The following is a 17,826-nucleotide window of genomic DNA, read 5'->3' on the forward strand; positions in this document are numbered from 1 at the left end:
CTGTGAAACCAATGTGCAGTTGTGACACCAAAGCAGTGTGGCTGAACACCCAAAAGAATATGCTTTTTTCTGATTATCAAACAAACCCAAATCATCACAGTAGAGCACGATCTTAATAACAATCTCAAAAACTCAGGAGTAAACACTCAGATATGGAATTTTTCTTTTCTTCTTTTTTCCTTTTATAAGATGGAGTCTCACTCTGTTGCCCAGGCTGGAGTGCACTGGTGCGATCTCAGCTCACTGCAACCTCCATCTCCCAGTTCAAGTGATTCTCCTGCCTCAGCCTCTTGAGTAGCTGGGACTACAGGCATGCACCACCACTACAGGCGTGTGCCACCACACCTGGCTAATTTTTGTATTTTTAGTAGAGATGGGGTTTTGCCATGTTGGCCAGGCTGGTCTCGAACTCCTGACCTCAGGTGATCCTCCCGCTTTGGCCTTCCAAAGACTTTTTTTTTTTTTTAAATATAGAGACAAGTTCTCAGTACATTGCCCAGGCTGGTCTCAAACTCCTAAGCTCAAGTGATCCTCCCACCTCAGCTTCCCAAAGTGCTGGGACTGACTGGATGCAGTGGCTCATGCTTGTAAACTCAGCACTTTGGGAGGCCAAGGTGGGAGGATCTCTTGAGCCCAGGAGTTCAAGACCAGACTGGGTGATATAACACAATAGTAAACTTCAACAGGAGAGAGAATCTGTAAACTTGACTATAGATCTTCTGAAATTATCCAGTCAGAGGACAAAGAAAAAAAGAATAAAAAAGAGAAAAGAAGGCTGGGTGTGGTGGCTCAAGCCTGTAATCCCAACACTTTGGGAGGCCGAGGCAGGCAGATTAAGAGGTCAGGAGTTCAAGACCAGCCTGTCCAACATGACAAAGCCCCATCTCTACTAAAAATACAAAAATTAGCAGGGTGTGGTCGCACACACCTGTAGTCCCAGCTACTTGGGAGGCTGAGGCAGGAGAATCGCTTGAACCCAGGAGGCAGAGGTTGGAGTGCAATGTGAGCCGAGACCACACATTACACTCCAGCCTGGGTGACAGAGCATGACTCTGTCTCAAAAGAAAAAAAAAAGAAAAAAAAGAGACAGAGAAAAGAAAGCCAACAAGACACCATTAGGCAAACGATTGTCAGGTTATGGGAGTTTGGGAAGGAAAGTAGAGAAAGGAGAAGAAAGCTTATTTAAAGAATGGCTGAAAACTGCCTAAATCATGGGAAAGATTTACACATCTAAATCCATGAAGCTTAAAGATTCCTAAAGAGGTTCAAACCAAATAGATACTCACCAAGTCACAATATAATCAAATAGTCAAAAGTTAAAGAAACTTTGCAGGTCAGGACAGAATCGAATAATACATTCAAAGTGCTGAAAGAAAAAAACTCCCAGCAACTAATACTATGTCTGACAAAGCTGTCCTTCAGAAAGAAAAAAGAAATAACGTGTTTCCTCAACAAACAAAGCTGAGGGCATTCAGGACCACTAGGTCTACCTTAAAAAAATGCTTAATGGAGTTTTTCAAGTAAAAATGAATGAAGTTGGGAGCGGTGGCTCATGCCTGTAATCCCATTTTGGGAGGCTGAGCTGAGTGGATCACCTGAGGTCGGGAGGTCAAGACCAGCCTGGCCAACATGGCAAAACCCCACCTTCAGTAAAAATACAAAAAATTAGCCAGGTATGAAGGCCACTGAGATCGTGCCACTGCACTCCAGCCTGGGTGACAAGAGTCAAACTACATTTCAAAAACAAAAAACAAAACAAACAAAAAAAACAAAACTTGAGGCCTGGCCTTCTGCTCCTCTCCAACCTCCCCTTCTCTGGGCCCAAGCCACCTTGGCTGAGGAGGGGGTGAGGAGGTGTGAGCCCCTGCCAGGAACCCGCTGCCCGGACCAAGTACTCGGCCCCCAGGCCTGCGTTCAGTGAGGCCTCCCATGGCGTCAGCATGTTCGTGTGGAGGAATGTGGAAGGTCACTCTGTGGCCGTGTTCCCCTGGTACTCCATCCCCTTCCTCACCCCTCCCTGCAGCCACATGAGGCCCAGCAACCTGCCAGTCACTCAGTGGCCTCCAACCAGAGAAAACAACCTGCCAAGTTGGCAGCTGTTGCTCATGAGCGTCCACCAGGTGGGACAGGGAGTGTTGACCCTGGGCGGCCCCCTGGAGCCACCTGCCCTGAAAGCCCAGGGCCCGCAAACCCACACACTATGGGGGTGGTGGAACCTGGTAAAAGCTCACCTCCCACCATGGAGGAGGAGCCCTGGGCCCCTCAGGGGAGTCCCTGCTGAACAGTGAGACAGAGAATGACCATGATGATGCTCTCCTCTCCATCATGTCTCCTGACACCCAGTTGCCTCTACCACTCAGATGATGTCAGGCCCAGTCCCTCAGTGCCCTGCGCAAGGAACAGGATTCATCTTCTGAGAAGGATGGACGCAGCCCCGACAAATGGGACAAGGACCACATCCGGTGGCCCATGAGTGGCGGTCATGATCTTCAGCAAGCGGCACCAGGCCATGGCAGGGAGCACCAGGGTCACTCCAACCAGGATATCCGGACCGTCAGCCAGATGCTGACTCTGGCCCAAAGACTTCTACTCAGTATGGAGCTCCAGGCCACTTTGCAGCCCCTGGTGAGGGAGGTGTACATACCATGAATTGTGGGACCTTCAGAGCTTTTCACTTTTCAGAAAATAGCTCCTGTAGGGGCTACAAGATGGAGTGTGAAGAGGGCCTTGGGCCACAGGGAGGTGCCTGTGGACTAGGGGGAGTTCATGCACCCCTTCTTTCTCCAGAGGGGCTGGACTCAGGTGAGTATGGGGGTGGGGGCTCCTGCACTTCGACACAGGCAGCGGGAGGGTTTTCTCCCCATTCCCTCTGCACTCCCAACTTGAGCTATACTTTTTAAGAAAGTGATTCACCCTGCCTTTGCCCCCTTCCCCAGAACAGAACACGTTGATCATGGGCGATATTTTTCATTGTGCCAAACAGTTGCCATGACCGTCATTAAACCTGTTTAACACCAAATAATAAGGAAAATAAAATAAAAAATTCGGGCTTGGTGCAGAAACTCACCCCAAATAAATCACCTACCAAAATATTTACATAATGGTGGAAATATTCCAAAATTCAATATTTTGGGATTTATACACAAAAGATAAACAAATTAGAGGCCAAGAGGCTGCCAGAAGGGAAAAACGGGGCCTGGGAAGGCCGTTGTGAGGAATGAGCTGGGCCTAAAGAGGCCACTGGCAGGCGGGAGCTGGGCCTGCCGAAGCGGCCGAGAGGCAGGAGCTTTGGACTCGGGAGGCCGCAATGAGGCGAGAGCTAGCTGGGCATGGAGAGTCGGCTGTGAGTCCGCTGTGAGTCCAGGCCCGTGCAGGACTTCGAGAGGCAGGAGGCCGGGCCTGCAAAGGCCCACTGGAGGTCAAGTTCTGGGCCTGAAGAGGCCACCAAAAGTCAAAAGCGGGGCCTGGGAAAGCCGCCGAGAGCCATGAGCTGGTCTGGGCTGAAAGAGGCCACTGGGAGGCAGGAGGAGCTGGGCCTGGAGAGGCTGACTCGAGGAAGTTTTGCACCTGGAGAGGCCGCCGAGAGGACGGAGCTGGGCCCGGGGAGGCCGACTTGCTGCTCTTCCGGGCCCAATTCCAGGCCGACTTGACGACGACTTGGGCCTGCAGAGGCCGCCGGGAGGCCAGAGCTGGGCCTGGAGAGGCCGACTTCAGGACGATTTGGGCCTGCAGAGCCCGCCGGGAGGCCCAAGCTGGGCCTAGAGGAGCCCACTGACCTTGCCATTGGAGGGCAGGAGCTGAGCCTGGAGAGGCCACCGTGAGGCCTGAGCTGGGCCTGGGGAGCTTGGCTTCGGGAAGTGGTGGGCCTACCAGGGCCGCTGGGAGCTGGGCAGGAGCTGAGTCCAAAGACGTTGTTGGGAGGCCAGAGTCAGGCCTGGAGACACAGCCGGGAGGAAGAGCTGGGCCCGGAGAGGACGCCGGGAGGCTGCAAGTGGGTCTGGAGAGGCCGATTTGAGGAGGCCCGGCCTCCGCCTCCCACATGGCGGCCTCTGCAGGCACAGCTGTTTCTCCTGGTTGCATCTCCCGCCTCCCAGCAAACAAGCTTTTTTGGCTCAGCTCCCGCCTGCGTTTGTAGTCCCCGAAGTTTCTGCAACCAAGCTCTTCAGACCCACATCCCGCCTCCCAGTACCTGAACAGTCCCAGCTCCGGCTGGAGAACAGAGTCTGTAGGCCCCGCTGTTGCCTCCCAGGGGTGTCTCCAGACCCATCTCTCGCCCCACCATGACCTCCCAGGCCCAAGTCGCTGCCTGCCTCCCAGCAGCCTGCGTGCGACCCTGCTCCTCCCTCACGGTGGCCTGTTGAGGCAGGGGGTCACGCCGACCTCTCTCAGCGTGGGAGGGGCCGGTGTGAGGCAAGGGGCTCAGGCTGACCTCTGTCAGTGTGGGAGGGGCCGGTGTGAGGTAAGGGGGTGACGCTGACCTCTCTCAGCGTGGGAGGGGCCGGTGTGAGGCAAGGGGCTCAGGCTGACCTCTGTCAGCCTGGGAGGGGCCGGTGTGAGGCAAGGGGCTCATGCTGACCTCTCTCAGCGTGGGAGGAGCCAGTGTGTGGCAGGGGCTCATGCCTCTGGGCAGGGTACCAGAGGCATGGGCATCAACAGGCCACCGTGAGGGAGGAGCTGGGCCGCACGCGGGCTGCTGGGAGGCAGGCAGGGACTTGGCCCAGGGAGGCCGCCGTGGGGGCAAGAGCTGGGCCTGGAGAGGCCCCTGGGAGGCAAGAGTGGGACCTGCAGAGGCCACTCTCCAACCATTGCTGGGCCCGTACAGGCCACCGGGCGGCAGGAATTAGGCCCGAAGAACTTGGCTGGAGAAAGTTCGGGACCTACAAAGGCGGTTGGGAGCTGGGCAGGAGTTGAGCCAAAAGAGCTTGCTTACTTGCTGGGAGGCACGGCCGGGAGATGCCGACTTCAGGACAACTTGGGCCTGCAGAGGTCGCCGGGAGGCCCAAGCTTGGCGTGGAGAAGCCCACCGACCGGAGACCATTTGGGGCCTGCAGGTGCCATCGGAGGGCAGGAGCTCATCCTGGAGAGGCCACCGTGAGGCCTGACCTGGGCCTGGGGAGCGTGGCTTGAGGAAGCTGTGGGCCAACCAAGGCAGCCAGGAGATGGGTAGGCACTGAGTCCAAAGAGGTTGTTGACAGGCGGGAGTTGGGCCTGGAGACGCAGCCAGGAAGAGGAGCTTGGCCCGGAGAGGACGCCCGGAGGGTGCAAGTGGTCTGGAGAGGCCGACTTGAGGAGGTTCTCAGCCCAGAGAGGCCGCCGGAAGGGAAAAACTGGGACTGGAAAGGCTGTGGTGAGGAATGAGCCCCATGGGGCTGAAGAGGCCACTGGCAGGTGGGAGCTGGGTGTGTAGAAGCTGCTGAAAGGTTGGGAGCTTGGCTTGGGGGGTCCACAGTGAGGCAGATGCTGGGCCTGAAGAATCTGCTGTGAGGTAGATGTTGGGACTGTAGAGGCCGACGGGAGGCAGAGGCTGGGCCTGGAGGGGCCAAGATGCAGGAGCTGGGCCTGCAGAGGCTGCAAAGAAGCATGAGCTGGGCCTGGTGAGGTCGACTTGAGAAAGCTCAGGGCCTGGAGAGAAGGCTGGGAGGCAGGAGCTGGGTCTAAAGAGGCCATTGTAACGATGGAGCTGTGCCTGTGGAGGCTGTTGTGAGGCAGTAGGCTCATCTGCGGAGACTGCCGTGAGGTAGGGTATGGGCCTAAATAGGCCATTGTGAGTCATGAGCTTGGTCTGTAGAGGCTGACTGGAGAAAGTTCTGGGCCTGGAGAGGCTGCCGGGAAGTAGGAGCTGGGCCAAAAGATTTAAGCACATTTACATTTATTAGGCACTTTATTTCCATTATTACAATAGATAATAATATATTTAATATATTAATATATTTAACATATTAATATATATAATAAATATATATTTATTAGATATCCAATATATAATAAAATAATTATAGAACTCACCATAATGTAGAATCAGTGGGCGTGTTAAGCTTGTTTTCCTGAAACTGGATGGTCCCACCTGAGTGTGATGGGACAAAGTGACAGATCAATAGGTATTAGATTCTCATAAGGACAGCACAACCTAGATCCCTCACATGCACGGTTCACAACAGGGTGCGTTCTCCTATGAGAATCTAATGCTGCTGCTCATCTGAGAAGGTGGAGCTCAGGCGGGAATGTGAGCAAAGGGGAGTGGCTGTAAATACAGATGAAGCTTCCCTCACTCCCTCACTCGACACCACTCACCTCCTGCTGTGTGGCTCCCTACGGCTCCATGGCTCAGGGGTTGGGGACCCCTGCTCAAGTGCATCCAAAGCGACCCTTCCCACACCAGTCTTCATAGTGGTCAAGGGCAGCAACCACTTAGCTCCCAAGGCATGTGCCTCAGCTGGCATTTCGTCACAATCAACAGTAAGTGGTAGCTTGAGTCATTGTGAGGTCACTTCCTGGAAATCACCAGCATCCCATTTCCCACTGGCAAAGAGCTCAGCACTGCCCCCTGGGAAACCAAACCTATGCCCAAATCCCATCTGTGTGGGTTTATCTCCTGGGACCCTTCCTAACATATTAGTCAGAGTCCAATCAGGAAGCATAAACCACTCAAAAGTTTAAAGTGGTAAAATTTAATACGGAGAATTATTCATTATAACAGGTGAACAGCATAATGAGAGATTGGCTAGCACAAAGTAAAGAGAACTCTAGAGAATACAGGACTAGCCCAGGCCAGGCATGGTGGCTCATGCCTGAAATTCGAGCAATTTGAGAAGCTAATGCAGGAGGATTGCTTAAGGCCAGGAGCTAGAGACCGGTCTGGACAAAACAGTGAGACCCTGTCTCTATCCAAAAGAAGAAAAAAGTTAGCTGGGAGTGGTGGTGCACACTTGTAGTCCCAGCTACTCGGAATGCTGAAGTTTGAGCCTGGAAGGTCAAGGCTGCAGCGAGGCATGATTATGCCACTACAGTCCAGCCTGGTGACAGAGCAAGACCCTGTCTCAAAGAACAAAACAACAACAACTGTTTACAGACAGAAAAGAGATAGAGCTAATAAGCTGAGGAAAGATGTTGAAATGTGACAAGTAAAGTAACATGAGGTCTTTTGTCTATTTAAAATAATCAAACAAAAAATGACTTACTAAATTATAATACCTTGTGCTGGCAAAGGTGCAGTGAAATGGGCACTTTCTTATACTATGAGGGGTGTTTACATTGTGTATAAGCCTTCCGGGGTAAAGCCTGTCAATTTTTTAAAATAATGGAGACAGGGTCTCACCATACTGCCATACTGCCTCCTCCAACTCTTGGCCTCAAGCAATCCTCCTCTCTTAGCCTCCCAAAGTGCTAAGATTATAGCTGGGAGGCACCCAAAACCCTGTCAATTTACATCAAGGGTAATGAGAATGTCCATTCACCATGTTTCACAGTAATCTTACTTCTGGGGAGACAATTCAATCTAAACAAAAGGTCATCTGTACAAACACAGTAAAAATCTGGGAGTAACTGAAGACAGAGTTGGTAAGTGAAATAAGAAACAGTTCTAAGAAATTAAACTATGATATCAATAGGCACCTGGTATAAAAGGTCAGTTGATGTTAGCTGCTACTTTTTTGTTGTTTTGAGACAGGGTCTCACTCTGTCACCCAGGCTGCAGTGCAGAGGCCTGATCATGACTCATTGCAGTCTCAGCCTCCCTGGGCTCAAGTGATCCTCCCACCTCAGCCTCCCAAGTAGCTGGGAATACAGGAACGTGCCACCACACTAGGCTAATTCATGTATTTTTCTGTAGGGATGGTGACTCCCCCTTTGTTTCCAAGGCCTATCGCAAACTCTTGGCCTCAAGCTATCCTCCTGCCTCAGCCTCCCAAAGTGTTGTGATTACCAGTGTGAGCCACCACACCTGGCCAGCTGCTACTTTTAGCAATATTATTATTATTATTCCACTCAATTAAAAATTATTATTTTCAAGGCTACGCAACAGTATGTATCCTACAGCGTAATTGTAAAAACATATACAGTCGCCGTCCCTCAGTATACAGAATTAGTTCCAGCCCCCATCTCTGCATATACCAAAATCCATGCTTACTCACGTTTCGCTGTCACCTCTCTGGAATCCACGTATACGAAAATTCCAAATATTAGTTGGGCATAGTGGCAAGCACCTGTAGTCTCAGCCACGTGGGAGGTTGAGGTGGGAGGATCGCTTCAGCCTGGAAGGTTGAGGCTGCAGTCAGCTGCGATAGCACTACTACACTCCAGCCTTGGACAACAGAGTGAGACCCTGTCTCAGAGAAAAAAAAACAAAATAAAACAGGTTAGAAATTGTAATGAGGTCTGTTGGGCAAAATTCCATATAAGCAAAGTATAAATAAATAAAACAAATCGTGATAAATTAGTACGACTGACTTTCTGGAGTTTCTGACAACAAAAGTAAGGAAAATGCAGAACACAAAGACAGAGAGTAAAAAGAGAAATTAGGAAAGCATTCTACATGTTTAATAGGAAGACACTGGCCGTGTTCGTGCAACGGCAGTATGTCGTGACATGACATACCTTGGAGAGAAGTTAACAGATGAGGAAGTTGATAAAAATCATCAGAGAAGCAAAATACTGGTAGCGACACTCAAGGAAACCACGAAATTTCCATAACTTATGTCAGCAAAGTGGGAATATTGTACAGTGTGTGTTGAAGTTCCTATACAACATTGTTTATCTGCCGTTTGTTTGTTTGTAAGGAATGTATATACTAAAAGTTCTTCTTGCTGTCAAAAGAATATGTGTGAATAAGTCATTTTAACTTATTCTTCGTTTTTCTTTTATCTTCCTGCCATCATCCCACAGCCTTACTTTAGAAATTTTTTCTTTAGAAAATTGAACAAGTGCCCCTTGTGGTGGCACATACCTCGAGGATGGGAGGCAGGGGTGGAAGGGTCACTTGAGGCCATTAGTTTGACACCAGCCTGGCCAACAAAGTGAGACCCCATGTCTGCAAAACAATTTAAAAATTAGCCAAGTATCCTCATGTATACCTACAGTCCTAGCTACTCAGGAGGCTCAGGTAGGAGTACCCTTAGCCCAGGAGTTCAAGGCTGCAGTGAGCTGTGATAGCACTACTGTACTCAAGCCTGGGTGACAGGGTGAGACCCCATCTCCTAAAATAAAAAACAAAGAAAAAAAGTAGTTCAAGTAGCAAGTTGTATGTGGCTTAGTCTGAATATTTGTAAACTAGAAATTCTCAGTCTTTTGGGGTCTAACATCCCTTTACCTTTTTTAACTTTATTGAAGATCTCTAAGACTATTTCTTTCTGTAGATAATTATATGAAAACTAGAAAATAAGACCCAAATTTTTAAATATTATTCATCACATATTAAAGCCATTACCTGTTGATATAAGATTTTAAAAATATTTAATATTCATTACATATTAATAATAAAACCATTACATGTTGATATAATACTTTTTTTTCTTTGAGACAAAGTCTTGTTCTCTTGCCCAGGCTGGAGTGAAGTGGCTCAATCTCAGCTCATTGCAACCTCCGCCCTGCAGGTTCAAGTGATTCTCCTACCTCAGCCTCCCAAGTAGCTGGGATTACAGGCGTCCACTACCATGTGCAGCTAATTATTGTATTTTCTTTGTAGAGAAGGAGTTTCACCATGTTGGCAAGGCTGGTCTTGAACTCTTGACCTCAGGTGATCCACCCGCCTGGGTCTCCCTAAGTGCTGGGATTACAGGTGTGAGCCACCGTGCCCACCCTGATTAATGTATGTTTAAAAACACTGATTAGCCAGGCAACAACACCGGGCAGGGGTCTCCTCATTCCCAGCGATGCAAACCCCACTGCATGGCTGAGGGGTTTCAAGGGCTGCAGAGCCAAAAGGCTCTGACTTGAGATATTATTTTACTTGTATTTTTATTTGTATTGTGAGACAGGTACTGCTCTGTCACCCAGACTGGAGTGCAGCTGTGCATTTACAGCTCGCTGCAGCCTCGACCTCCTGGGCTCAAGCCATCTTCCTGCCTCAGCTCCCCAGTAGCTGGTAGTACAGTTGAGTGTCACCATGCCTGTTTATTTTTTTAATTTTTTTGTAGAGTGAGGGTTCTTGCTATGTTGCCCAAGCTGGCCTCAAACTCCTGACCTCAAGAGATCTGCCCACTTCAGCCTCCTGAGTAGCTGAAACTACAAGTACACATCACCATGCCTAGCTACATTTATTTAATTTTGAAAAATATTTTTGTAAAGAGCAGATCTTGCTGTGTTGTCCAGGCTGGTCTTGAACACCTGCCCTTAAAAGATACTCGCACCTCTGTTTACCAAAGAGCTGGGACTACAGGCATGAGCCATTGCAATGAGCCTGAAGAGATTTCTTTAATCTAGCATCCCGTACTTGGTAGGATTGGGAAAGGCAGTAGTGTTTTTTAAAATTACTTAATAATTTCAGTAACAATCAAACTCAACCTTGACCGCTGCCTTCTCTCACACCCCATATCCAGTCTGTCAGGAAATCCTGTTGATTGTCTTCGACATCTACTAAAGATCCCCACCCAGCAACTCCCTGGCCTCCTCCCCTACTTCTCCCCTCTGACCATCTCTCAACACCACCACGACCCTGGTCAGGACCACCATCATCTCCCGCCTGGATGTTGCCAAAGCTTGGCCCCCATGCTTCTATCACATCTTCCCACAGTCTTTCTCAACTCAGCAGCCAGAGAATGCTTTTAAATCGGGAGACAGATCATGTCGCCTCTCTGCTCAGAACCCTCCCGCAGTTCCCATCTCAGTCAGAGTAAAAGCCAAAGCCCCACCAATAACCTCCCAGGGCTTATGTGATCTGTACTGATCCCCACCCAGCAACTCCCTGGCTCCCTCCCCTAATTCTCTTCCTCTCTCCATCTGCTCCATGGGCCTCCTTCCAGAGCCAGAGACACACCTCAGACAGTTTATTCTATTGTTTCTGCCTACAATCCTCTTCCCTCAGCACCTTGGCCACCTCCTTCCCCTCCTTCAAATCTTTACTCAATTTTCACTTAGGAGGCCACCCCTGACCATTCTATTTAACATTGCCATCTGTCCCCATGCCTACCATGCTCATTTCTTCTTTCTTTACTTTCTTCTTTCTTTTTTTCAAGATCTCACTGTCACCAAGGCTGGAGTGCAGTGGCGAAATCACAGCTCACTGCAACCTCAAACTTCCAGGCTCAAGCGATCCTCCCACCTCAGCCTCCCGAGTACCTGGGACTCCAGGTTCATGCCACCATGCCTGGCTAAATTTTTTAGTATTTTATTTTATTTTATTTTATTTTGAGACAGAGTTTCACTCTTCTTGCCCAGGCTGTAGTGCAACGGTGCGATCCCGGCTCACTGCAACCTCCACCTCCCAGATTCAAGTGATTCTCCTGCCTCAGCCTTCCAAGTAGCTGGGATTACAGGTGTGTGCCACCACGCCCAGCTAATTTTTGTATTTTTAGTAGAGCCGGGGTTTCACAATGTTGGCCAGGCTGGTGTCGAACTCCTGACCTCAGGTAATCTGCCCGCTTCGGCCTCCCAAAGTGCTGGAATTACAGGCGTGAGCCACCATGCCTGGCCAATTTTTTCATTTTTTGTAGAGACAAGGTCTTACTATGTTGCCCAGACTGGTCTTGAACTCCTGGCCTCAAGTGATCCTCCTGCCTAAATTCCTAAAGTGCTGGGATTACCGGCATGAGCCATCATGCCTGGCTTCATGTTCATTTCTTCTTGCTGCTGCAACATAGTTTGCAGTTTCCTACATTTAGTGGCTTAAAGCACCACAAATCTACCATCTTACAGTTCTAGGGGCCAGAAACCCAAACTAGGTCTATTAAGGCTAAAGTCAAGGTGTCAGCAGGGCTGCATTCCTTCTGGAGACTCTAATATGTTCCCTTGGCTTTTCCAGCTTCTAGAAGCCACCCCCATTCCTTGGATCATGGCCCCTGACTCCATCTTCAAAGCCAGAGGTGAAGCATCTTCGAATCTCCCTCTCTTACCTCTGCTTTCATCACCACATCTCCTGCTCCAATTCTGAGTCTCCTACTCTCTTTTTTTTATAAAGACCCTTGTGATTGCTGGGCATGGTGGCTCCCACCCAGAATCCCAACACTTTGGGAGGTCAAGGCAGGAGGAACACTTGAGGCCCGAAGTTTGAAACTAGCACGAAAAACACAGTGAGGTCACCCCCTCTAGAAAAAAATAAAAATAAATATTAGCCCGACATGGTGGTATGCGTCTGTAGTCCCAGCTCCTTGAGAGGCTGAGGTGAGACAATCGATTTAGCCCAGGAGTTTGAGAGCAGCCTGGACAACATAACTCAATCTCATCTCTACAAGGACGAGGTGGGAGGATCACTTGAGCCCAGGAGTTTGTGGCCAGCCTGGGCAACAAAAGAAGACCCCATCTGGCCAACATGGCCAACCTGGCCACCATGGCAAAACTCTGACTCTACAAAAATGAGCTGGGCATGGGTGACATGCATGTGTAGTCCTAGCTACTTGGGAGGTTGAGATGGGAGGATTGCCTGATCTCAGGAGGCCAAAGCTATAGTGAGCTATGATCACATCACTGCACTCCAGCCTGGATGACACAGGAGATTCTGTCTCAAAAAAAAGAAAAGAAATATATATTTAATCTCTGTCCCTGGTTCGTGGCACAGAGCTTCTAAAGCTCTTACAAAGACCTCAGTGATAGATGTGACAGGAACACCTTTTGTTTTAATATTTGGTCTTGGTCCTAGGTTTCTAACACAAGAGCCTCTAAGAACTTTGGGATCTCCAGCATGGTAAGAATGCATTTGGGGATGTTGTTGAGATGACTGGGTGACTGCAAGCTCCTAAATTTTTTCAAGAGGAGGGCTGATTACCACGCAACCACATGGTAAGAGGCTTGGAACTTTCAGCCTCATGCACTGAACTCCAGGAGGAAGAGGGGCTGGAGACCGACTTAATCACCAACAGCCAAAGACTTTATCAATCATGCTTGCATAATAAAGCCTCCATAAACACCCTGAACGGGGTTTGCAGAGCTTTCAGGGTTGCTGGACACAGGAGATGCTGGGAGGGTCGCATGTTCAACAGAGGGCATGGGAGCTCTGTGCCCCTCCGAACTTAACTTGCCCTGGGTATCTTTCTTTTTTTTGAGACAGGATCAGGCTCTTTTGTCCAAGCTAGAGTGCAGTGGCACAATCTCAGCTTACTGTAACCTAAGCCTCCCCAGTCCCCAGCTCAAGGTATCCTCTCATCTCAGCTTCCCTAGTAGTTGGAACTCTAGGTGCACAACACCACACCGGTTATTATTATTATTTTTTAATTTTTTATAGAGACAGGTTTTCACCATGTTGCCCAGGCTGGTCTCAAACTCCTGAGTTTAAGCGATCCTCCCACCTTGGCCTCCCAAAGTGCTGAGATTACAGGCATGAGCCACTGCATCCAGCATGAACGTCTCTTTCATTGACTGTTTCTGAGATGTATCCTTCACAATCAACCAGTAATAGGAAATGAACTGGCCAGATGTGGTGGCTCACATCTGTAATCCCAGCACTTTCAGAGGCTGAGGTGGGAGGATCACTTGAGACCAGGAATTTGTGGCCAGCCTGGCCAACACAACAAGACCCCATCTATACAAAAAATAAAAGAAACTAGCCAGATGTGGTGGTGCAGGCATGTAGTCTCAGCTACTAGGGAGCCTGAGGTGGGAGAACCACTGGAGCCCAGACAATCAAGGCTGCAATGAGCTATGACTGCACCATTGCACACCAGCCTGGGCAACAAAATAAGACCCTCTCTCTCAGAAAAAAAGAAAATAAACTGTTTTTCTGAGTTCTGTAAACTGTTCTAGCAAATTATTAAACCCAAGAAGACAGTTATGGGAACCCCCGATTGGTAACAGGTTGGTCAAAAGTATGGTGACAACTTAGGACTTGCCATTGGCATCTGAAGTGAGGATGGCCTCGTGGGACTGAGCCCCTAACTTGTGGGGTCTGTGCTAACTCCAGGTAGTGTCAGAATAAAGTCATGGGATACCCAGTTAATATCCAGAGCACTGAAGAATTTGGTGTAGAAACTCCATACATACATTCAGTCAGAAGTGTGTGAGTAGAGACAAACATGGGCTTTTCTGTCACCTACCTGCTTAACTGCATAGGAGAGGCAATATGTGGTGCTCATGAACAAAGCAAACATTAAAGTCAGACCAGACCCAACATTTGACTCAGTCTTAATATCCAGGTGAGCCTGCGCAAATCATTCATTATTCCTAAGGCTTCATCACTCCATTCATAAAATGGAGATAACTGTGGCACCTACATGTGATTCTGTGAGAATTAACGAAATACTATGCTTGGGGTTATTGTGATCATTATACCTGTTCCAAACTATTTGACAAGGACAGTGATGGATGAAGACATCAAAAAATCAGAAACTGCAATGAGGTCTCTCAGGCAAAGTTCCATACAAGCAAATTACTGTGTCTACAAAGCATTCCTGCCACACTTAATTCACCATTCCCTGAACAAAATACGCCATCTTCGTTGTTCAGGTCTGTACGGTGCTGGTTTCCCTTCCCGGGCAGTTTGCGCTATCCCATCCCGGCCCATTCCCCATCCCTCCACCTCCCCCTTCCCTCCCCACTCTCATACAACTCTTCCTCATCTTTCAGGACTTGGCTTCAATGTCACCTTAACTGGAAGCTTCTCTCACTCTCCAGAAGAGCTTCCCATTGCACTTGATGCATGCACTATTATTTGATCATTTTTAAGTTACAGTCCAAATCTTTTTGTACCTGAATAACATGTTGCCCAGTCAGTCTCTCTTCCTGGATTCAGAAGTCCTTCATGGTAGATCCAGCTGGAAGTGACAAAAAGACATCTTTTGACATAAAGGGATGACACAGACAGACATAAGTTCTTAAATGTCTTAAATGTTATGTGAAAGTTAAACAGAATTCAAAGACTTGTGGGGAACACTTAGGAATTTACTGGGAATGTCATAAAGGGTTAATTTGTATTTTATTTTATTTTTTGAGACAGTCTCATTCTGTCACCTAGGCTGGAGTGCAGTGGTGCAATCAGGCTCACTGCAGCCTTGACCACCTGGGCTCAAGCAATCTCACTTAATTTTTATTTGGTTTAAGAAAGTCTTGGTTGAGGGTGGTGGCTTATGCCTGTAATCTCAGCACTTTGGGAGGCTGAGAGAGGTATATTACTTGAGGCCAGGAGCTTGAGATCAGCCTGGGCAATATATTAAGACCCTGCCTCTACCAAAAAACAGAGTGAATGTGTGGAAGACAATTTTTCCACAGACTGGGAGTGAGGGAATAATTTCAGGATGATTCAAGTGCATTACATATATTGTGCACTTTATTTCTATTATTACTACATAGTAATATATAATGAAATGATCCTACAACTCACTATAACGTAGACTCAGTGGGATCTCTGAGCTTGTTTTCCTGCAACTAGACTGTCCATCTGGGGTGATGGGAGACAGTAACAGAATATCAGGCATTAGATTCTCATAAGGAGTACACAACCTAGATCCCTCACATGCACACTTCACAACAGAGTTTGTGCTTCTATGAGAATCTAATGCTGCTGCTGATCTGACAGGACATGGAGCTCAGGTGGTCATGCAAGCGATGGGAGGGGCTAGAAATACAGATGAAGTTTCCCTTCACTCGCCTGCTGCTCACCTCCAGCTCTGTGGCCCTGTGGTTGGAGACCGCTGCTCAAGTGCATTTCAAAGGATCCATCCCACGCCATTCTTCAGAGTCATCTTTACTGCTGCAGTGGTCAACTTGTAGCACCCCTAAGCTCGCAGGACATATGCTTCAACTGGCATTTCACAATCAACAGTATGTGGCAGCTTGAGTCATTGTGAGCTCACTTCCTGGAAATCACCAGCATCCCATATCCCATTAGCAAGGAGCTCAGCACTGCTCCTTGGATAACCAAACCTATTCCCAAATCCCATCTGTGTGCGTCTATCTCCTGGTACCCTTCCTAGCATCAATTCTGTATTTGTAGGAGTCCAATCAGGAGACACAAACCACTCAAAAGTTTAAACTAGAATGAGCAAGATGACTCACACCTGTAATCCCAGCACTCTGGGAGGCCAAAGTGGGTGGACTGCTTTGAGCTCAGGAGTTTGAGAACAGTCTGGGAAACACGGCGAAACCTCGTCTCTACAAAAAACACAAAAATCAGCTGGGTGTGGTGGCACTTACCTGTAATCCCAGCTACTCGGGAGGCTGAGGCAGGAGAATTGCTTGAGCCTGGCAGGTGGAGGCTGCAGTGAGCAGAGGTTGTGCCACTGTACTCCAGCCTGGGTGACAGTGTGAGACCTGGTATCAAAAAGAAAAAACGTACATATATATATATATATATATATATATATATATATGTAAATTTAATATAAAAAGTATTAATTTTGGCCAGGCAAAATGGCTCATGCCTGTAATCCCAGCACTTTGGGAGGCCAAGGCAGACAGATCACCTGAGGTCAGGAGTTCGAGACCAGCCTGACCAGCATAGAGAAACCCCATCTCTACTAAAAATACAAAATTAGCTGGGCATGGTGGCACATGCCTGTAATCCCAACTACTCGGGAGGCTGAGGCAGGAGAATCGCTTGAACCCGGCAGGTGGAGGTTGCGCTGAGCCGAGATAGCGCCATTGCACTCCAGCCTGGGCAGCAAGAGTGAAACTCCATCTCAAAAAAAAAAAAAAAAGATTAATTTTTACAGAGGATCAGCACAATGAGGGACACACTAGCACAAAGTAAAGACAACTCTAGAGAATATGGAACTAGCAGAGGCCAGGCATTGTGGCTCATGCCTGTAATCCCAGCAATTTGGGAAGCCTAGGCAGGAGGATTGCTTGAGGCCAAGAGTTGGAGACCAATCAGTGCTAAATAGTGAGACTCTGTGTCTACCAAAAAAAAGAGACATTAGCCAGGTGTGGTGGTGGTGCACACCCATAGTTCCAGCTACTTGGGAGTCTGGGATGGGAGAAATCCCTTGAGCCTGGGAAGTCTACACTACAGTGAGCCAAGATTGTGCCACTGCACTCCAGCCTGGGCAACAGAGTGAGACCCTGTCTTAGAAAGAAAAAAGAAAAGAAAGTGTTAATCCCCCTATGGGAATCTCCTCTTCTCCTGCCCTCTCTGGAACCTCACTTGTCGGTTCTTCCTCCCACTTTCCTGTATCTTTAACCTATCCCCCACTTTTAGCTCCTTCCCATCATCATTTAAATTACTCAAACTTCTTCCGTTTTAAAAACCTCTCCCTAAACTCAGGGAGAGGTCTCCTGCACACCCATTGAGCCATCTGCTCTCCCTGGTGCCTTCTCTATAGCAGCCTGAGCCATGTCTCTAATCCATGAATCTCATCATGTTACTCCCCCATTTACATCACTTCTCCTTGCCTCAGGGATTAAGTCCAAACTCCTTAACAGCCCCTGCTCTGCCCTGCCTTGCAAGGCAGCCTCACTGCTTGCCCCTCTCCATTTCATCTGCTATGGAGTCCAACTGAGCCTCATCTGCCCCTTGAACACACACTCTTTCTCCTCTGGGAGTCTCTGAAGTGGGTAATATCCTCTGCTTATAATATGCTTCCCCTTAAACCTCTACTCTCTTCCTAGCTAGCTTTGACTCCTCTGTCACTTGTCCGCTTTGGCATCACCTCCTCATAGAAGACTTCTTTGACTACCGAGATTCTCAGGAGCATGGCAGGTGAAGTGCTCCTCCCATGAATGGATGGAGATTAGGGAGTGTGTGTTATT

At 48.5% G+C, this 17,826-nt stretch overlaps 1 protein-coding gene and 1 pseudogene across 1 annotated transcript in view; both read right to left on the reverse strand.

The window, feature by feature from the left end:
• Positions 1-2,951: 2,951 nt before the first annotated feature.
• Positions 2,952-4,268, reverse strand: LOC134758851 (putative uncharacterized protein FLJ44672; annotated as a pseudogene).
• An 8,520-nt stretch (positions 4,269-12,788) lies between these two features.
• Positions 12,789-17,826, reverse strand: part of LOC129523704 (putative protein FAM157B) — a 30,348-nt gene continuing 25,310 nt past the window's right edge. The window contains exons 4-5 of the mRNA XM_063708306.1: positions 16,273-16,389; positions 12,789-14,894 (exon numbers count right to left, since the gene is read on the reverse strand). Of these exons, the coding sequence (XP_063564376.1) occupies positions 14,869-14,894; positions 16,273-16,389 (143 nt within the window). The 3' untranslated portion in view covers positions 12,789-14,868. The remainder of the gene's footprint in view (positions 14,895-16,272; positions 16,390-17,826) is intronic.

The sequence above is a fragment of the Gorilla gorilla genome, chromosome 6, assembly GCF_029281585.2.
Source record: "Gorilla gorilla gorilla isolate KB3781 chromosome 6, NHGRI_mGorGor1-v2.1_pri, whole genome shotgun sequence".
Classification (NCBI taxonomy): Eukaryota; Metazoa; Chordata; class Mammalia; order Primates; family Hominidae; genus Gorilla; species Gorilla gorilla.